Raw genomic sequence first — 21,649 nt, forward strand, 5'->3', positions numbered from 1 at the left:
TTTTTTAAAAATAGAAAATTGAGAGTTTTTCTGTCAAAATTCAAGACTGAAAATCAAGGATGCCCAGCCTTATCTGGTGGTCTTGAGCTCAGGGTTTTTTCCCCCTGCAAAGCAGCCTTGCCACAGCAGAGGATGTAAATAATATTTGTGTAACTGGGCCTTGCTCACACAGTCCTGGTGGCTTGGAGCTATTTTATCTCAATATTTGTCCAAATAAACAAAGCTTTCAGTGGTCAAGTGATGCCTGAACATCTCTCTCTGGAAAGCACTGGGCTTTAGCTGCTCAAGTGGCTCTGAGAAAGTTGTTTAGATCAAATTGGGAAATTGTGGAACACTGGGATGCTTCATGGCAATATTTGTAATATTTTAGCTCTGGCCATGGTCAAATGTAGCTGTTTGTCAGTGGGGACCAGCCCTGAGCCAGCCTTGGTGGTGACAGGATCCACAGAAAGCTGCTTGAGGGTTTGATCAGTGTTTTATCTACAGCAACCATACTTCACATGGCTCTGGTTCCCAGAACATCCTTGGAACAAGTTTGACAGTTCCAAAGAGCCCTAGAAAGTATAACTGGAATTTGTCTGTTAGATGAAAACAAATCAAGAGTTTTTATTCATTTTCTTCAGCTGTCACTCTAGATGTTGGAATACACTGAAGTGCCATATTATAATATTTGGCAAGGATAATTCCTTACCAGGAACAATAAATGTGGCTTAAAGCAGGTTTTGTGTTCCTTGTCAGGGTAGCAGCAGGTTTGGAGTCAGATGGTTTGGGCAGGTGTGTGTGAAGGAAAGGGAACAGTGAGGGGGGAATGTGCTGGATTGCTGTGGGAGCCTGCCAGGGATTCACTGTGAAATCCTGGATGGAGAGAGAGCTCCTGAGGTAAATCCACAGGGAAATGTGTGGTGCACTTGTGTGTGACTGAGAGGGGTCCTGAACTGCATCTCCTGAGGGATGGGGACCAGCCCAGGAGATGCTGCTGGACTCTGCTTTGGTCTGGGGCTCCTCACTGAGGGAAACCTCTCTGTTTCCCATCTGAGCCTTGCTCTCAGAGCTGCAAATGGGTGAAGTCATCAACTGAGAAGGTTTTGTTGCTATAACCAGAATAGAAACATGTAATGTTTTTATGTCCATCCTTACTTTTGTCATTGCATTTATCCCAACACTCCATTTGCCTATTTCTGACTGCCTCTGCCTGCTGAGCAGATGTTTTCAGAGAGCCTGTCTGCAGCAACCCCCAGGTCTTTTTCCTGTGTGGTTACAATTAATTTAAAATTCAGCAATGTGTAGAGTAGCTGAAAATACCACTACTTGCTGTCTGTTACCCTATTTTTGTACCAAATGCATTTCAGCAGCCCCTGTTGTGCTGCTGAGATCTCTCAGGTCTGAGTCACTCAAGGTGGACCTGGCTGTGTGTTTTTTTATCACAAAGCTATCTATGAGATAAGTGACCAAAACCCTTTTGGTGCTGCTAATTCAGTACACACAAATCTGTGCCATTACTCCATCTCAAAAATAGAAAACTGCTCAATGGCTTTTTTTTTGGTGGCGATTCAAAATAGTAAATTATCATTAGAGCAAAAATAAAGCTCAGTCACATCTTAGAGCAATCTCCACATGGTTCTTCCTGTACAGTGTTTGCCAATAAGCCTGAATTTTTGTTAGCCATTGAGCACATATTTCAGCATCAGCTGCCAGTCCCTTGGCTTCTCATGCAGAAGTAGAGATATTTCTAAATTATGGTGACCTTTCATTTTGCTTTGCTGTCCGTTTTGTGATATTTTCTTGTTTCAATGATGTCCCTGACCTGAATTTCCGTGTTCCCCTGCCCTCAAATGCCACGGGTGTCCATCAGTGCCACCCCCAGAATCTCCCCTTGTCCCACAGCCTCCCCCCAGTGCTGTCACTTGGGATTTTTGTGCAGTGACCTGATGTGATCTGGGGACTCCAGCAGGAGTTTGTCCCTCCCCTCCTGCTGGCTTCCCTTTCCTGGGCTCTGGGAGCCTTCAGAAAGCTCCATCAGTGACCAGAAAATTGAACTGGAGCTTGGATGATGTTTTTTCTCCAGCTGATATCCGTGGTGCCTTTTGCTGCACCCGTTTTTCATTTTTGGGAATTCCAGCAGACAGAAATGCACTCGGTGTTTGTGCTAAAAGCTTTTCTAGTTGGTTGGAAGGGAATTCTGCTCTCCTGATTATGTTCCTATCATAGCAAATTGCACTGCTGAAGTACCTCATAAAATACTCTGTTTCCATGGTGATCTACCTTCCACTTTTCCTAAAAGGACCCACCAGGTCCTGGGAGACAGACTCTACTTTTTGCCTCTGAGAAGATTAGTCACATCCCATATTTTCCCCTTAGTTCTGCCTTGTTTTCTTTACACCAAGTAGTTGGAGTTTACTGATCTTTTTTTTTCCTTCTGCCTTTAACACTTTGAAATATTAAATCTTAGCACATTAAAGCTCCTCTGAGGACGTCCCTGTGCACAAGGATGCAGCACTGAAACTTGCATGTGGAATTTCGAGTGGAAAAAATGAAATTTAAGCATAGATTATTTAAAATGAGAATTGAAACTGTAAAATTCTTCAATGCTGCAATGCTAATTTAAAAAATAGAGAATGCTGAGAGGACAGGTACAAGCTGTGCATTCTAATCCAGGTGACTTTCTTGTTCCTGTCCCTGCCAACCTCCCTTTGGTGGAACCAAAACTGTTTCTGCCTGAAGAAGGCTCTGACTTGAGCTGCAATGTTAAATTCATTTTATACATCTGATTCCAGTGCTCAGTGAAGCAAATGTTTGTTTGCCTTCCAGTTCTAATTTAAAATTGTAGTTTTTTTCTGCATTAAAGCAACATTAAGGGTCTTTTCTGACCTGATAAAACCTTAATGCTGATGACAAAACTTAAGGCTGAAATCACAGACCTGGACCTCTCAGTTATCCAAGAGTTATCTCAGTTATTTAAAGAGTCTCTGAGTGTTGTATATTCCCATATAATGGCATAATGTCATGGTGTGGTAGCTGTAATTTCAGTCTTAACTCAGATTTATTTTTAATCTGTTAAAGCAAATGAGCTGTTTCAGTTTAGAATTCTGTAGGATTTTGGTTTGGGGTTGGTTTTGGTTTGTTTGGGTTTTTTTTTTTTTTTATTCTTTCATAGCTTTACTCTGGAACTTGTAAAGGACCTATATGACAATATATTAAAGTTTTTCTTCCTTATTATTTCCTAATTTTATTTTTTAATTTTCTTTTCCCCCCTGTCATGTGTGATCTCCATTACAGCCTCCTACTGGAAGGAGCCATTCATTATTCCCAGTTATAACCCTGCATGAAAACTGTCATCATTCACTGTGGGTTTTATTCCCATCTCAGCAGTCTCTGTCGTGCTGTTTGGGGGTGGTTTGCTGTATTGTGGCAGGAAAAAATCTGTTTATTACTTTCTTACCCATGATATTTTGGTATTTTCATGATAACTGGGATAACTTGTGTGTGCAGCTAAGGGCTGTGATTGTCACAAGGGTGTTCAAATGATCCTGAAGAAGGGGGATCCGTGAGGGGGCTGTTGTACAAATGCATGTGATGACTGATACAGCAAACTTGGAGTTCTCTGTGAATAAAATCAGCACATGATCCTTCTTCTTTCCAGACTTTCAGCCATCCAGTGCTCTTTTCATAGAGGATAAACACACTCTTCTTGGACACACTTATTAGATGGTAATAAGGAGATGTTGGATGTTAGCCCCTCATATTTCACTTCTATCAATCTCTTTTATTAATGGCCATAAAAGTTGCAGGTTATAAAAGAATAAACTGAGAAATCCAGTGGGTAACTCATGTAATATCAATGACTGATATTTCCTTGGCTGGTACCTGCTAGACTAAGTCTATCATCCCTTAATAATAATATTCCCATGTGAAATGGAGTTTGTTGGGTTTTCCCAAATAAGCTTTTTCTAGTTTAATTAGAAAACTTTAAACTAGAATCAGACTTTGGCACCTGAATGGAACAGGTGTAGCCATTTCTGCAGATACCAGCATGGAACAAATTCCTGTTGTTTATGTTAATGGCTGTGCCTGTAAATGGGTCAGAGCTGGGTGTGCTGGAGTCACAGAGGGCAGGAGGAGCAGAAATGATAAAGTGAGGCAGTGCCAAGGCAGTTTCCTGAAGTGTTATCTCTGCCTGGCACAGAGCAGGCAGGAAGGAAGGAGGGCTCAGAAAGGAGAAGTTGTAGCAGGGACAGATTCAGGGGGAAAAGAAAGGGGGAACTATAACACAGTGAAAAAGAGGTGTCTTGAGGGATTTTTATCATGGAAGTGTGGAAAGCCAGCTTGGGAGTGTTGTGGAAATGTGTTGGAATGCTGTGGCTTTCTCTGCTTAATAAACCAGCTGCAGTAGGGGAGGATGAGAAACATTTCCCTTTTATCCATGGAGAGGAGGAGGAACAGCATCCACAGCACTGTGCAACTCACCTTCTGTAAAATTGATGTTTGGAGCTGTTTTATTAGGGTTTTATTAATACTTGTTGTTTATTAATAGTTGTTTTATTAGTAGTCAGCCATGGTGAAGATCCCTGGATTTTCTTGAAGAACGTGCTTCACATACACCTTCCCCTTCCCTTGAAAGAGAAGAAAAAAGTGAAACCTCTACAGTTTGGTTTGTTGTGAGATGTTCTCACCCTGCATGACCAGGGAATGCCTTTTCTTTTCCTCCTTCATGCACACAGCCTGTGTCTGTTTCCTTATTTTGTGTAAGGACCTCCTGCATGATTTCTTCTGGCCACTTTTACTGTGAGGCAGCTGCCAGAAAATCAGAACCTGAGTTTATGTTTTCTTGCACAAAGAGAATAAACAGAATTTTAAAATAGAAAACTCCTTTTTCAAAGTCAGCTAATGTTATGACAGAATCCATGTAGCTACACCAGGACTCACTCACTGCCCTGCACTTACATAATGAAATCACATTTTGCCCCAAATGGAGGCAAATCCCAGGATTTTTTTACATAAATATGTTCCTGTGCCTGTCCTAAAGCACAGCTTTTCCTTGCCTAGCACACAGTAACTGTCCAGTAACATAATTATATGTTCACCTCAGGTCATTAAATCTAACAGTCCCTGCAGTTTCTGCCTTTAAGGGGCAAATCAGAAACCAGGCCATCTAAGTCATGATAAGGAAACTACTTTTAAAATACAAAGAATTCTGTTGTGTTCAGAGTTATTGTGGCAGTCACTTCTTAGACTTCAGGAAAACCTGAACTGGAGGTGGAGATGAGGTTTCAGCCTTGTTTGCTATTTAAATGACCTGGTGGCCACTGTGGTGGCTTCAGTGTCCCTGGGGATGCTGCAGCTCTGAGTTGTGATGCAGGTGAGAGGAGCAGCTCAGATCTCACTGCACCATCACCCTGGACACTCTGGACACCTCTGGGAATAGATTTGTCACCTGCTGGATGGGTTTTTTGTTTTATTTTTCTTGATTATGTGCTGGTCAAAATATAAACTCTTTTTTAAAAGTACCTAAAAATAGCTTTAAACCACAAAATGGATGCAGCTCTTTGGAAGCCATTACATTAATAGGTAGGAAAATCTGAGTGTGCTGGTGTCTCTTGAGGCTTCCACAAACAAATCCAGTGACTTATTTGTGCCTCTGAGTAGCACACACAGCATAATACTCGTCAATTTATAATGGTCTGGAGTTTTAAGCAACATGATGAGGAGCCTGATAAAAACACTAAAGAGATGATGAAAATAGGGAGGCAATTTTCTCAATTTCATGACCCATCTGTGATGCTTTTTAGAGATGTTTTGGTGAGAGGATCTGATGAAATTTGTATTTCTGTGTATGATGCTACTTGGGCTTATGTATGTTAGGGTTTAAAATGATTCCCAGATCTTTCCTCCCTTCCAGATGTACTGCTGAATTATTTCAAGTGTGCCATGATGAAATATTATGAAATGTTGTTGCTGGGAGCAGGAAGCCTTTTTTCTTCCCTTTATTTTTAATTAGGCAAGGTTTATTTCATGACTGAAAGTGTTTAATCTTGTTAAATAAACCTGAGAAACTCTAACAATGCTCTCTAGATTTTATGGTAAAATACAGGTTCTAATCCAAGACATGTTAATTACCCTTAAACTTAACAAGGGCATACATATTTCATTAAATTGTTTTAAATTAAGCTATTGGGAAGCTACACCCAGTGACTCTTGCTTTTTCATCACATGTCTATTGTGAGAATGAGATGCTGTTTGACTTTTAAACTGAAGCCCAGGCTGTAGCCCATGGTTTGGGGTAGCTGTGATTATACATATTGAGCAAACAGTGGAATTTCAGAGCACAACTGGGACTATTCCTTTGGGGAGGGCTGGCCTGTGGCTTGATTTCATACTTGTTGAAACATTCCTGATGACTAAAACTGATTGTTTCTTGAATTTAAGCCCACTGATTTTATTTTTAATTTTTTTTTTTAATAAGGTTGTCTTATTTTAATTTTTAATGAGTTTATTGTCTTTTGCTGTATAAATGGTGCTCGTAGGGGAAGCATAAACTGAATGTTTCCTTTAAAACTACTGCTCCTCATCAGGAAATAAAGCTGTTTTTGTGAAGCTCCAACAAGCCCTGCAAGTTATTAGCTGGATTTCATCCCCCAGGGGCAGCGTGCAGCAGTGGCCTGGGTCAGAGCAGTTGTGATTCAGGGTTTTATTAGCATGAGTAATGTGTGAACTCCTCATGACCTGATGCACACACGAGCTCTGCTCTGACCCCCAAGCACAGCCCTGGGATGGAATTCCAGGTGCACTGCAGAGCCAACACTCCAGAGGGAAATTCCTGCACTTCTGGAGGTGCTGAACAGCTGTGGCTGCACCCAGGTGTTTTGCAGGAATGGGGGTGCCCTTGACCTGGGTGTTGTGGGGAGTTATTCCTTAGAAAACCATCACTAGAGGTGGTGTTTGAGGAGCTGCTGTGGCTGTGGTCAGTCTGTCCAGCCTTCCTGGCTGTGTCCCCATGTCCTGAGCCTGCTCCTCCTGCTGTGTGCCCTCAGGGCCCTGCCCTGGTGCCTGCAGAGCCCCAAATGCTCAGCAGTATTAGTCCTTCCTGCTGAAGGTCACTGGGTACCTTCTGTTCCACTTCCATCCCAGGTGAATCATTTTGCTTCACAGAAATCTGAGGGGAGGACGTGAGAGGACTTGCTGCTTCTGGGCCAGAGTGAAATCTTTCCTGAGGGTCTTGGAATTGGTGATTAATTAAGCAAACAAAGGCTGTAGTAGAGATGCTTTTTGTGTGCTCTGTTCATAATTTGAGTTTCTGTGCCAGGTATGTGAATCTGCCTGGTTTAAGCATTAAAATGGGTGAAATGCCTGGAAAAAACCACAAATGTTGTGTTCACTTGCATCAGGTTAGTTGGGCAAGATAATCTTAACAACCAAAAGAAATTACACTGAACAGCTTAAGACGTGGAGTTCCAGATGTTCTCCAAAAAGCTTCTTCATCCAAGGTTGTGGTCTTCATGTGAGGGAATCAGGCCAGGATGAAGGGTTTGTGTTTGGCCTGGCCTTGCAGCCATATGTACCAATTAAAGGGAAGGGGAAGAGCTCCAGCTTCTCAAAAACAACACAAAACCTGCCCAAATCAAACCAACAAAACCATGTCAGTTTGTGGGTGGGGACTGCAGGGGAACTTGAGCACCTTCCTTACTTCAAGCTCAAAAGTTTTCTTACTCAGTTATCAGGTGAATTTATCTCAGAATTCCCTTCTTTACGTTGTGTTCCAGGTTTTGGAGAGACTGAAGTGATGAAGTGGGGCTCTGTGCTTGCCATTCCTGGGAAAATAATTCTGGTGTGAATTTATTCCCCTCAAAATAGGCATCTAAAAATGGGTGCATGAGCCATGTCATGTTGCTCCTCCTCTGAGTGGAATCTGCTGCTGGTCCACCCTGTTTCCTGTAGTTTGTTTTTCTGCATGGAGTGGAAAACTTTGTCCTTGTTTTGGGAAGCACCCTGGTGTAGTTAGGAACTAAAATTAATTTTGTGAGTTTCTGGGCACATTTGAAACAGCCCTATGGTGCTGTGAGATGCAATTCAAACTGGGTTTTCACAAGCCACACATTCTTGACTTCTCAAGTTTATCTCATTGACTGACATAATTTTAGATCCACGGATTATTTGGAAATGTCAGTTTAGCTTCTCTTAAAGATGCTTCCAGTTGTGTTTTGTTCTTATTTTCAGGCCAAGGTGGTTTTTGTTTGTATTAATACAGCACCTGGAAGTTGTAAGTGGTAGGAGAGAACCTTTGTGTAGCAAAAGTAGTTAATTCATGGTTTTTAAATGGGAGGGTTGCTTAGCATTGAGGGAACTCTGCTGTCTGAACACAATCCTGATCTCCCAAACCCCCAAAATCTTGAGTCACTTGTCATTCCCCTAAGTTACAGCCAGTGTGATTAATGATGTTTCCTTCTGGGGTCTTCAGGACATGCAGAGTCTCAAATGCTGCTTTACAAGGATGAAAAGCAGAAATCAGCTTCTAATAGAAATTGTTTCTCAGTGTATTAATTCAGCACTTTGGTAATGAAAAGGACCTGCTCAAATTTGCCATATCTTGAACTTAAGTTTTTTCTACTAATGGCACTCAGCTCTTACAATGCTCTGCCTTGATTTAAACCATTTTTATTTCAGTCTCCATATCTAGAGGAGATTTGGATTGTTAAGATTGGATTTGTGACCTTGCCAGCCCAAATGGAAGTGTGATGTGTATCTGTGGTGTTTTACACTGCCCAGGACCCAAACCGTGCCTCTGGTGCTGTGCTGGTGTCTGCAGAGGGCTCTCAGGCTTTGTGGGGTCCTGTGGATCGCTCTGTGCTCAACCAGCACAACTCAGGTTGCTGTTGATTCCCTTTCCATCCTAAGTTTTTAGGTTTTCATTACTGGGAAATAATAGCCCTGCTGAACAGATTTACCGGGAAGATTTACTTGCCTCACTACTTGTGTCTGCCCTAATTGGAAAATGACATTATTACTTAGGGCTTAACTCTAAGTATTGACATTTAGCCTCCCATTTTAAATACCTTGAATGCTGGAGCTGCACAGCCTTTCCTAATGGCAGAGAGGTTCGTTTGACTGGAGATGGATAAACTGTTTTCTCCATCAGTTTGTTTTTATTTTTTTTTAAGCCAAATGGATATTTTTGTTGGCTGAAGAATGCCAGACCTGAAATACTGCATTCTTTGCCCTGTCTGCAGGGCTGTAGTAAATATAGCACCTTTGGGTGAGGCCAATCAGCTGAAAATGAATAAACATTTCATTCATCTGCCTTTGTTTATACTTGAGATATTTTTTTTAAAAGCAAAACAGTGCAGAACCTTTTTTTGATGCTCTTCAAATAGCCTTTTAACAGCTTGATGCTATTGGCCTGTGGTGAGATAAAGTAACAAAAATAACATTTTTGGTAATGTTAGCTATTAACAGAAAGATTCCTGCTCATTTATTTTTTTTCCCTAATAAAGCAGAGCATGAGTTAGTGTGTCATTAAATCAGGTGCCTATTAATTCAGATTTTGGCAATGTGACTATTGCACTGTGCTTAACTTGGAAGCATTTCTGCTGTGCATGTAGCTGCAGGATAACATTTTCCATGAGTTCAGGCTATTCCCAGCTCTCCCTGTGTGGGGACAGCAGTGGCTCTTTGGGGGTGTCCCTACACCCATGGCAGTGGGGACATCCCTCACGGTGACCTGATTGCTGCTGGTGTGGCTCACTGGCTGGTGCTCCTTTTCCATCTTTTCATTGCTCATCCTCTCCCTGCTGGGATCCAGCAGTGTTTGACCCTGATGCCCAGGGTTTTCCCTGGAACCTTCTGTGCCATCAGGCAGAACTCAGAGACTCAAGTAATGGACACAGCCTTGTCAGCTTCTGACAGAATCATGGCATGGTTTGGCTTGGAAGGACCTCAAACCCATCCAGTGCCACCCCTGCCATGGCAGGGACACCTTCCACTGTCCCAGGGTGCTCCAAGCCCTGTCCAGCCTGGCCTTGGGCACTGCCAGGGATGGGGATTTTTTCTGAGCTTTCTCCTTTTTATAAATTATCTAAAAAGCAGTGTCTGAGACGGAGCTTCCTGTGCCCTAGCAAGCTTAAGAGTCTTTATAAAAACCAAATAACGTGACATTTAACCTCTTTTCCTGGTTTTCTGTCCTCCAGTGCTATATAGTCCAAGGGCTTTGGAGCATAGGAAATGCTTATCCTCACCTGAAGACCCCCCATTAACGTTCTCAGCCAGTTCTCCTTGTGCTTCCCCTGTGGTCACTGGCCTTTACTGGATGTGGTGGTTTTGTGTGTTAGAATAAGGTGTAAAACTTCAAAGTCATGTCTCTAAATCCAGTTCCTTGTTTTTCTTTGCAGAGGAGGAGATTCTGGAGGGCTGGGAGCACGGGACAATGCTGCTGGAAGGAATGTGAGCCACAGAGCATGGTTGGTGCCACAGCTATCCAGGTGAGCTCCTCTCACTGCCCCTCTCCTCTCTGCTCCGTCACTGACCCTCAGCCAGGCCAAAATTCTGCCTTTATCCAGGTGGCACTTGAACTCCAAAACCTTCTAAAGCCTTTTCTGTGTGTGTTTTAGTTTAAAATTTATCTGGTTGTTACATTTCAGCTGGTATCCCAGTAAATGTTGCCCTGGTTTAGGTATAGCTGAAGGTCCTGGTGTGTGTTTGCAGGAGTTTGTTGTGCGTAGACAAAATGTGGCCTCAATAAAGGAGGTGCTGACCACAGGTGTGAAAGTACCTCCAGACTGATGGAAATTGCTCCAAGTGACTCAGCTGCAGCTCTTCTGCTGCATTTTCTGCCAAAAGCAGATGAGTAAAGGCCCCCATCAGTGCTTTGCATATGAGTATTTAATGAGTCAATGCAGATTTTTAAAGATGTTTTGTTAAGAAATGGAAAACTTCCTGATATTAGGATGTTTCTTCCCTTTTTTTTTGGCTTTTTTTTTTTCCCTTTCCTCACAAATAAAATTTTGGGGTTGAATACTGAAAGTCTTCATTTAGATGCAGCTCAGTTCTGTGCTAAGGAAGAATTTAGGGAGGCAAAGATGTTCCCTATAGGATGGAGTTTAGGATTCTTCAAAAGCAATTCCATGTGCTGGGAGCAATCACAAACTAACAGCGCTGGCTGTCATGCAGCTCTGAGTAAATAAATGAGAAATAACAATTACAGGGCTGCAGAGTGTTGCTGTGGAATAGCAGCTGACTTTTCCACCAGCACCAGCTGGCAACTGGGAGTAGAGAAACAAAGCAAACAGCCCAGGAAAGTAGGAGGAACAACAGAGAGAGTCTAAAAACTGACACACTGGGAGCCTGGCGTGAAGAATAACAAACTCCTGCCACAGGATGTTTTGCATAGCAACAGGACTCTTGAATTCAAGTGGACTTCAGTGTCACTGCAGCACTTGCTTCCTGTGTGAGATAAAGAGCTGTTGTGTCCTGAATGCATTTTAATCTCTCTATCTAAATAGGAGTAATAATTAAAAACAATTAGCTGTGGGGAGGAAGCAATGGTGCAGGCTATTGCTGCTGGAAGTGTTTCCTCTGGCGTGGCTGTCAGAGAGGTGTGAACAGAACCACGTGCAGGGGAAGCAGATTAAAGATGAACTTTGCCAGCAGGTGCTGAGAGCTGTCTGCAAAGGGCTTTGTGGATGAGGGGAGGAATTGGCTGGGACTGGAGAGCACAGAGCAGTTCCTGACACGCCTCACCATGCGCAAAGGGGTGCCAAAGGACCCGGAGATTGCTGACCTCTTCTACAAGGATGATCCTGAGGAAATCTTCGTGGGCTTGCATGAAATTGGACATGGAAGCTTTGGAGCAGTTTACTTTGTGAGTAGAGTTGGTTATTTTTTTTTTTGGGGAACAGAACAATTTTAAGTGATGTTTTGGAGGCTTTTGAGCATTTGTAGAAGGAGGTGTTCCTTGAGTTTTTAGTGCTTTGTGTGCATTAGTTTTGTGATAACACATCTCAAAAAGAAGTGTTTCCAAACCACTCCTGATCTCTTAAATGTTCCAGCTGTATTTATATACATATATATATATATGATGCATCTGACTCCATGTTCTCAGAAGGCTAATTTATTACTTTTGATACTATATTATATTAAAGAATACTATACTATACTAAAGAGTACAGAAAAGATACTTACAGAAGGCTAAAAAGATAATAATGAAAACTCCTGACTCTTTCCAGAGTCCTGACACAGCTTGGCCCAAATTGGCCAATGAGTCAAAACAACTCACACCAGAATCCACTGAAACAATCACCTGTGGGTAAACAATCTCCAAACACATTCCAAAGGAGCAAAACACAGGAGAAGCAAATGAGATAAGAATTGTTTTCCTTTTCTCTGAGGCTTCTCAGCTTCCCAGGTGAAAAATCCTGTGAGAAGATGTTTTTTTCACAGAACGTGAATGCCACATATTTATAGTAGCAGTTTACTATAGTCTTAATAGTGCACCCAGCTATCCAGGTCAAGTATATGGTGTTTTGTGCTGAAAGTTGAATTTAAACAGCTGAAAATTAATTTGCCAAACTGAAATTTCAAGATACTTGGAGCTCTTATGTTTGGAAATCTCTACAATTTTCTTTATGGCAAAAGCAAAGAGAGTTCCTCAGAGGAATGAGAATTCACACAGGATGATGTATGGCATTCATTGATACACATCTCATTTAATCTGGAAATGAGAAAAATGATGCTTTTACTGTTGGTATCAAACAAAGCCAAATCCAAAACACTGGAATTGGAAATAATTATAATCCAGTTGGCATTAGTGAGACCGAAGTAGAATCAATATTGAAAAAATCAGTTAAAGCCAAATTAAAGCTGCTTGGAACCATGGTCAGCCACTCAGGAGGATCAGGTTCACTGGAGCTGGGTTTCTGAATATCAGACAGGAAAGTATTAAGATAATATAGGTCCCTGACACCTCTAGCTTGGCCATAGGTAGCATGAGTTGTTTTAAGCGTTCTAATTCACTGTTTGGAGTTGTGTGAAGTGATGGGAGGTGTTGGTGGAACTGTTGTAAGGAGAGGAACCTTAAATTTTATGTCATATAAGCATTTCATGTATATTTAGAGAGATAACAATATAATTTCTCAAGGTATCATCTCAAAACAGGCCTCAGCAGATGGCTGTTCCCAGGTGGGCTCACACAGCCCTGGAATTGTCTCAGCCAGGAGCATCCCAAGCTCCAGAAGGGAAAGTGGCAATGTGTCCTTCAGTGACAAATCCCAGCTGGAGGGACAGACACCATGGCCAGGTGGAGCTGCTTGGAATTGATGTGACAGGCAGAAAGAAAGCATAAATGCATCTGAGTGAAACACTCTTGATCTCCTCTGTGCTGAATCAGGGTGCAGGTGCTGGGGAAGGGCTTCAGAGTTTCTCGTTTTCCGCTTTCTCTGCCTCATTTGAGCTGTGAGGGGCCTGTGCCGCCTCCCCTTCAGTAATTCCTGTGCCCCACTGGTTCACTCAACAGAGTTTTTCTTTGAAGTCCCCACATGCCTCAAAAAAATGTCATTAGTTAATACATTCCTTGAAAGGAGGATTTACCACATTTAGCTTCTATTATAGTTTAAGCTTTAAACTGTCACTACTTTTTTTTTTTTGTCCCAAAAAATGGTTGGAGGTACAGAGATTTCAGCAACTGTTTTAAGACCAAAAGCTTGATGTTTTTTACCCTTAACAAGCAGAAATGAGGGCAGTGCCAGTCCAGGCAAGGAGAGATCTTTCCAAACCTGAATTTTTAGCCTCTAATTACCATCCCTGCATCATCCAAGCAGAAAAGTAGAATTTTGATGGCTGCATAATCTTCATCACAAAATTAAGGTCTAGTACAGTGAAAGCTTTTAAATTTAGATAAATTCCAGGTTGAATCATCTTCTTGAAGCTGGAAATTGAAAGAACTATTTAAGAATGTCAGTGTTGTATGGACTTTTTGGATGAAATCATGGAGATTTCGATACACCTCTTTATTTGTTTCTTTGGCAAACATTTTGCCAAAGGTTCATCTAAAACTGCTTCTACTGTAATTCCAGTAAAACTGTGTTTTGAGGGTTCTCAGTTGATGCAGTTTTGGGCATTTTACATATCAATAGCACAAAGTCTGAGGAAGGAACAGTGGATATGGCCAGATAAAATCAGGGGAAAGTCTCCTAACAGTTGTAAGGTAAATCATATCCTGAAGAAGATGCCTCTGAGGTGCAGGAGCTTGCAAGGATATAGGAGAAAAAAAAAAATCCTGCATTTGCCGCAGGCACAGCTCACTCCATGGGGGGGGGGGAAGAAAAAATGAAGCATTTTTCAATCTATTTCTTGCTTTTTTCAATGTGTCTCTTTCCCTACTCCAGGCTACGAATTCCCACACTAATGAGGTGGTGGCAGTCAAGAAGATGTCCTACAGTGGAAAGCAAACAAATGAGGTGAGGGGAATAAAGGCAGCTGGGCATTCAGGAGCTGTGGAAATGGGAGCAGTGGAATGAGCTGCAGCTCTGGTTTGACCCCTGCAGAACAGCTTTTAATGCTCCCTTCCATGGGAATCATGGAGGTTTGCAGAGAGAAAATGAGTTTATGCAAATTTTGACAAATAGTTCGGTTGAAGGAAGTGAGTGGGGATTCAGAATGCCTGGATGGGGCTTGTTTCAGAAATAATTTTATTAAGAAGTGTGTTAAGAGCACATCTCTCTTAAATTTTTGAGAATCTATCAAATTGCAAAGAGCTGCTAATCTCAGTCTCATTTCAGTTTTTGTGTTAATGGTTCCTCTTATTTTGTATGGAGCTTGGACCCGCTGATCCTTTGGACTGCTGTGTGGATGTGCAGGGTGTGTTTGTTTGTTAAGAGCAAACAGGGCTGGTTTAAACTCATTTTTCCTTGCTTTTTCTCCCAAATGTCAGTGGTTCTGTGCTGTGTTACAGAAGGTGAGCAGCTCACTGCTACTCTCTGTAGTTTCTTACTAACTTTGAGGCCACTGAACACTTCAGTTAGCAAAGCAGCAGCATTTAAGTGAAATGTATTGCAGTTAAAATGAGGAAGAAAATTATTTTGGCAATCCTCAAGCTGTTAAATATATCTTGGGGGGATCCCAGTGCAGGAGAGACCCAGACAACTGATTTACAGCTGTGCTTTTGCAATGCTGACTTTCCATCTTCATATTGTAAAATCATTTTATGGTCACTTTTCAGACTGACCTACAGTGTGTGGTGAATGAAAGGATGAAGAGGATTGAAAAGACAAATGTATTTATACTTTTTGCTCTGCTTTTTTCATTAGAAATGGCAGGATATCATAAAAGAAGTCAAGTTTCTGCAGCAGCTGAAGCACCCCAACACCATCGAGTACAAGGGCTGTTACCTGAAGGAGCACACAGCATGGGTGAGTGAGGGCTTGTGGAGCAAATGGACACTGCAGCACTCAAACCCTCAGCACAGGCTCTGAAATAGCTTTGAACAGCACTAAAATAAAGTCAAATTTTGCATCTTCTGATGGAAAGCTAACAAAACTTACTACTTTTTTTCCCCCCTTAATCGGGGCGTTAAAGCCACCATGCGATTTAAATTTGGAATGTAAAGATGTTTCCTAATTTCAAAATGCTTCCAGAGATACCTGAAGGCACGATGTTCTCTTTTTTTGCAGTTGGTTATGGAGTACTGTTTAGGATCAGCTTCTGATTTACTAGAAGGTAAGTTTGATATATCTTGGATTTTCTTTTTGCCAGTGCCCCCCACCTGAGTTTGATGGGAGTGGAGTTTTGCAGATGCTCTGTCTGTCCTGCTCCATTCTCTAGGAGCAATTTGAGTCTTTCCCAGTGCTACAGATAGTTGGCATGCACATTTTAATTTTGTCAAATGAAGGTATAAAAGTGTGCAGGTATGTTCCTGTAATCTGTGCCTTTTTAGGCTGCCTGGTTATGGAATATCCATAATAAAATCCTGCAGAGATCACCCTTGTCCTTGCCTTGCTGTGTGCAGGAATAATTACAGATGGGTTTTAGAACAGGAGGTTGCTGTCACCTCAACACTGGAACAGAAAGAGAAAGAGGGGAATCTGAGTCAAAATAGGGAATCAAAGCCAAAGTTTACAAAAATTAGTGTTCCTTGGGGGCCAAGATCACAGGGTCACAGTCTGCGTTCTTCCCTCACAGGGAAGAATTCTTCCCTAATTTCTCTTTGTAGCAGATTGGTGGTATTCCTTTCTTTAAAAAACACTTTCTCAGAAAAATATCCCATTTATTTTCTTCTGTTTTGTTTTATTTTCTTGCTTTTTTTTCCCTCTGTAGTTCACAAGAAGCCACTCCAGGAAGTGGAGATTGCTGCCATCACCCACGGTGCCTTGCAGGGGCTGGCCTACCTGCACTCCCACTGTAGGATCCACAGGTGAGGCTGCAGCTGCTGCTGCCCTTCCCTCTGCTGCTCCCTGGAGTCTCAAAGCTGCTTAGAAACTTATTCTAACAACTTTGGAAAAAGTTATTCTACCAACATTTTCTCTGCCTTGCTGGCAATTGTTCTGTGCAGACCCTGGTAACAAAGGCTGCCCAGGAATGTTGCACTGAACACTGATAGGAGAATATCACCCTAAATGTGCCAAATAAATAGGAGTTCACTGAGCTAGACTATTTCTAAGACTAGATAATTTTTCATATTTTCATGTGAATAAGTAAAATTGTATTGGTTTTGCACAGCCTGGTTTTTGGTAGGAGGGAGGCCACAGAAGTGTGATGGAGTCGCAATTAGGTGATAGAAGTGTAAGTCAAGGATAAAACTACCTGAGGAGAAATCCAAGAACTTTTCCATGGAAGGTGGCAGAGCCCTGGAGCAGCTGCTCATGGAGGATGTGGATTTTCCCTCTCTGGGGACATTCCAGCCCCACCTGGCCACGTTCCTGTGTCACTGCTCCAGGGGGGTTCCACTGGGTCATCTCCAGAGGTCCCTTCCAGCCCCAGCTATGCTGTGCTTCTGTGACCTGGATTTCCTCCAAAGGGTACAAAGGGAATTCCAGCTTTTCCCTGCTGAGCTGGGGAGCTCAATCTGCTCAGCCAGAAATGAGCAGCAGCGACACATCCCTGCTCTGTGGCTGCTGCGACAGAAGGGGACAGGCGGGAGGGCGCGCCCTGCCTGGGCGGGGAGCAGCGCCGTGCTGCTGCCGCAGCCCCAGCGACAGCTGCCTCTGCCAGGGGCAACGGCGAGGACAGGGCAGAAGGGGCAGAATTTAGGCTTTGGGGACCGGATTTTGGGGTTGGGGACGCGATTTTGGGCTTGGGGACCCGATTTTGGGGTTGAGGACCCGATTTTGGGGTTGGGTCCCGCGGGTCCGGCCCCGCACGGGGACCTGGCGCGGGGGCGCCACCTGGTGGCGAGGCGGCGGCACTGCAGCCCCGCGCGGCCGATCGCGCGTGGAAAAGGAGGGAATTATTGGATTTTTTTATTATTTAATTTCAGGCATTTTTATTATTTAATTGCAATTAAAATTATTATTAAATTATGGTTAATTATTATTGAAGTAGTATAAAATTATTTTAACATTATAATTAAATTATTTAATTTAATATAAATAATAATTAAGTTATTATTTAATTCAAGGCTGGCAGATATGTTGCTGATACCTGATGTGGCTGTTGAGCCGTGGTATAGAATTACAGCATGGTTTGGTTTGGAAGTGACTTTAAAGTTCATCCAGTGCCACTCCATCCATGGGCAGGGACACCTTCCACTATCCCTGGTGGCTCCAAGCCCTGTCCAGCCTGGCCTTGGACACTGCCAGGGAACCAGGAGCAGCCACAGCTTCTCTGGGCACCCTGTGCCAGGGCCTCATCACCCTTATAGGAAAGGATTCCTTCATAATTCCCCACCTAACCCTGCTCTCTGTCAATAGGAAGCCATTCCTTGTGTCCTGTCCCTCCATCCCTTGTAATAGGGAATAAATCCTTCTCCATCTTTCTGGGGTGCTGAAAGGCCACAATTAGGTCACCCTGAAGCCTTCTGTTTTCCAGGCTGAATAATTCCATTTCTCTCAGCCTTTCCTTGAGGGAGAGGTGCTCCATCCCTTTGGCTGTTGTACAGGAAGGGTGACAGGGGAGGTGACAGTGAAGGGGACAGCCTGTGCTGTCTCTCTTTTACTTTGAGGTGTTCATTCTTGCACACACAAGACTTCAGCACTTGTCTTGCAGCAGAAGTGTTGGGATGCAGCACTTGTGGGTGAAATATTCCATAATAATACTTTTGAAGCAGTGCTGCCAGGGAATGGGGGAACAGAGGTTACACGCTCAGTGAATTCCTCTCTGTGTCTCTGTCCCAGCATTACAAATTGCAGACAAAGGCATCTCACCAGAGTTTGCATCATGCTGAATTACTTCTTTTTCCTCTTTTTTTTTTCTCTCTTAAAGGGATATTAAAGCTGGAAATATTCTTCTAACAGAACCAGGTCAAGTGAAACTTGCTGATTTTGGGTCTGCATCTATAGTGTCCCCTGCCAACTCTTTTGTGGGAACGCCTTACTGGTGAGTGAAGCCTGCAGGGCTTCAGTCCTTTATAGATCTGCTCTCTTCCCTTTCCAGTGCTTCACAGTTCAATAACAATACCTGAATAAAATGGCCAAGCAGTTTTCCTGACATCCCTGGGTCCAGATCTTCAGGAAGTCTGTCCTTGCTCAGGAGCCATAAGGAGAGATTTGGGCCGTGCAGTGCTTGGAAATGGCTCCACTCTTGCAGTGCCATTGGCTTAAAAATACCTCACACTTGTCCCAGGTGATGGGACTGGGGCATTCATGGAAAAAGGGGATTAAAAATGCCTCACACTTGTCCCAGGTGATGGGACTGGGGCATTCATGGAGAAAGGGGATCCTGTTATTCTGACTGGAAGTCACACAGCTACTTCAATCCTGTTCTGAAGGAATTGCTGAGGGGTCGCCCGAGTTCCTTGGCATTCCCAGCACTGAGGACCAGCACAGCTCCATGCTCCACTGATTCTGTGGCAGAGGCCCCAGGCAGTGCTGGGAGGTCACCATGGCCCAGCCTTGGAATGAGGCCGTTTGGCAGGAAGCCTTTTTTTTTTGGAAGAACACAATTTAAGAGGCTGAATTTTTGCAGGCTGGGCCTGCTGCTTCTCTGTCCCCACTTCATCTCTTTATCCTGGACCACCACTGTTCCCAGTTTCCCTGTTCCATTCATGGCTGCCCCCACAGGCTGCATTTTCCTGCTGAAATGCTCCTGGTGTGCCAAGGGGCAGCGTGGGGGAGGGTGCACGGGGTGCCTCTGGGGCTCTCCCAGCCCTTGCTGTCAGCCTGCAGCTGCAATGCCTTTGGAACTACCCCCCTTTTCCCCTTTTTTCCTCCTCCATTTCCCCCCTTTTTCTCCCTCCCTCTTTCCCCTTTCTTTTCTCTCCCTCTTTCCCCTTTCTTTTCTCTCCCTCTTTCCTCTTTTGCTTTGTCCCCCTTCTTTTTTCTCCTCTTTCCTGTTCTTTTCTCTGCTCTTTCACTTCTCCCCCTTCCTTTTGTTTTTTCCTCCTTCTTTCCTCTCTCCCTTTCCTCTTTCGCTTTTTCCCCCTTTCCCCCTTTTTTCCTCCCCCCCTTTCCCCTTATTTTCTCTCCCTCCCCCTTTCCCCCTTCTTTTCTCTCCCCCTTTCCCCTTCTTTTTCCCCCCCTTTCCTCTTTTGCTTTCCCCCCACCTCTTTTTTTCTCCTCTTCCCCCTTTTTTTCTCCTCCCTTTCCTGTTCTTTTCTCTCCTCTTTCCTCTTTCACTTTCCCCTCCTTCCTGTTTTTTTCTTCCCCCGTTCCCCTTCTTTCCCCTCCCCCTTTCCTCTTTTGCTTTTTCTCCCCTTTCCTCTTTTTTCCTCCCCTTTGCTGCTTCTCTTCTCTCCCCCTTTCCCCTTTCTTTTCTCCCCCTCTTCCCTCTTCTTTCCTCTCCCCCTTTCCTCTTTTGCTTTCTCCCCCACTTCCTCTTTTTTTTCCCCTTTCCCCTTTTTTTTTTCTCCCCCTTCTTTTCTCCCCTCTTTCCTCTTTCACTTTTCCCCCATTCCTCTTTTTTCTCTCACCCTTTCTCTTTTGCTTCTCCCCCCTCCTGTGACAAGCTGCTGCTGTGGTCAGTGCCTGTTCTATTCCAGCACACTCCTCCTCATCGCCCTGCTGTCTCTGCTGGCCTGTGCCTCTGCTCAAGGGGCTGGAGCCACCTCAGGTGGTGTCCCTGGAGTGTCCCTGTGTGTCCCTGACTCAGCCTTTGCTCTGTGCTTGCAGGATGGCACCAGAGGTGATCCTGGCAATGGACGAGGGGCAGTACGATGGCAAGGTGGATGTTTGGTCTCTGGGGATCACATGCATCGAGTTAGGTGAGTCAACACACAGCTGAGGTGGGTGATTCACTCTGCAGTGTGTTAGGAACCCCTGCAAAAAGGGAAGATCCTTATTCCTCATCAGTTTTCCTCTTTAAAATGACTTGGAGCGCCCTGATAGTTGAGTTCAATCTTTTTCTGCTGGCAAATCACTGATGCTCTGTGCTTTCATGTCAGTCTGGTGTGCTCAGTTATTCCCTGGAGAGCCAGAGCACTTTGCTCTTGAGTGAGAGCAAACCATGGTATGTCACCTGTGTTTTCCAAGCTGCACTCAGTGAAAGCTGTCCCAGCTGTTGTGCCAAGAGACCTGGTGTCCTAAGGATTGTGTGTCAGAAGGGAACTACATTTAATTTGCAATTCTTCTTACTTCCCTGCTCTCTGAAACAAAAGTCTTCAGTCTCAGCTGAAAAGTTTGAGCCATGAATCATCGTGGACAGGTTCTTTATGGGAAGAGAAGAAAAGGGTTTGCACTTCAGAGGGCAAAAGATGCACATCCACAGAGCCTGGAGCAGAGGTGGATGTGGTGGCAGGTACACAGAGCAGACTCTAAGTGTGTGTTTCAGGTTTGAGTATTGACACTGCATGTGCTGAGTAGATTATTTTCAAAAATCAGTCTTGATACAGATTCTATTTAACAGCAGTACACCAATAACTCATTGTGTGGGTGAGTTCGCTGACAATGTCATTGGTGAATGTTTAATCAGCAGAAATATGCTGATAACAAAGAGAGGGATGTGCAGAAGTGCTGTCTCCAGAATTGAGATGGTGTAGATAACCAGAACTAACATGGCTGTATTTCATGTGCCAGCATGCTGACACAGTCTGTGTTTTGACATAAAGAATGCCAGAATTAGAAGTTTTAGGCTTCTGTTGTTGTGCATGGCCAATGATTTTTGTTTGTGTGGAGCTCAGGTGTGCCACAGACTCCCAAGGAGCAAATCACAGCAGCAGGAGAGGCTCTGTACCCTCTGTAGTCTTGGTACCAACATTTCTGTGGAGCTTTTTACTCAGGAACTCCAAAGATGATGGATTTGCTTTATTTAAAAATACCCTTTTGAGAAGCATTAAACTTTTTTAAACTTCAAACTTTGCATGGTTCCCTGTGTGAGCACGAACTCAGGCAGCAGTGGGAGGAGATCTCTTGTTGAGCAGCCCTTTGAATGCTTTGAGGCTTTCTTTGAATGCTGATGCCTTAATTCCTGGTGTAGCTGAAGTGAGTAGTGATTCAGGAAAAGCAGATGTGGTGCTTTGCCTGCATGGCAAAGGCTCTGGCCTGAAAGAACTGAGAAATCTGGCACCACTGACCCTGGG

The 21,649-nt window shown here is 43.6% G+C and overlaps 1 protein-coding gene across 5 annotated transcripts in view; it reads left to right on the plus strand.

Moving 5' to 3' along the window:
• Positions 1–21,649, plus strand: part of TAOK3 (TAO kinase 3) — a 78,668-nt gene that overhangs the window by 22,982 nt on the left and 34,037 nt on the right. For 4 of the 5 annotated variants that reach the window (XM_058816898.1, XM_058816897.1, XM_058816901.1 and 1 more), the window contains exons 2-9: positions 10,380–10,469; positions 11,638–11,848; positions 14,370–14,441; positions 15,291–15,392; positions 15,654–15,699; positions 16,297–16,393; positions 18,400–18,513; positions 20,244–20,335. In XM_058816898.1, the coding sequence (XP_058672881.1) occupies positions 11,729–11,848; positions 14,370–14,441; positions 15,291–15,392; positions 15,654–15,699; positions 16,297–16,393; positions 18,400–18,513; positions 20,244–20,335 (643 nt within the window). In that variant the 5' untranslated portion in view covers positions 10,380–10,469; positions 11,638–11,728. Of the gene's footprint in view, positions 1–10,379; positions 10,470–11,634; positions 11,849–14,369; positions 14,442–15,290; positions 15,393–15,653; positions 15,700–16,296; positions 16,394–18,399; positions 18,514–20,243; positions 20,336–21,649 lie in introns of those variants that run through there. The other variant, XM_058816900.1, reaches the window with a different exon arrangement.

Source organism: Ammospiza caudacuta, chromosome 18, assembly GCF_027887145.1.
Source record: "Ammospiza caudacuta isolate bAmmCau1 chromosome 18, bAmmCau1.pri, whole genome shotgun sequence".
Lineage (NCBI taxonomy): Eukaryota > Metazoa > Chordata > Aves > Passeriformes > Passerellidae > Ammospiza > Ammospiza caudacuta.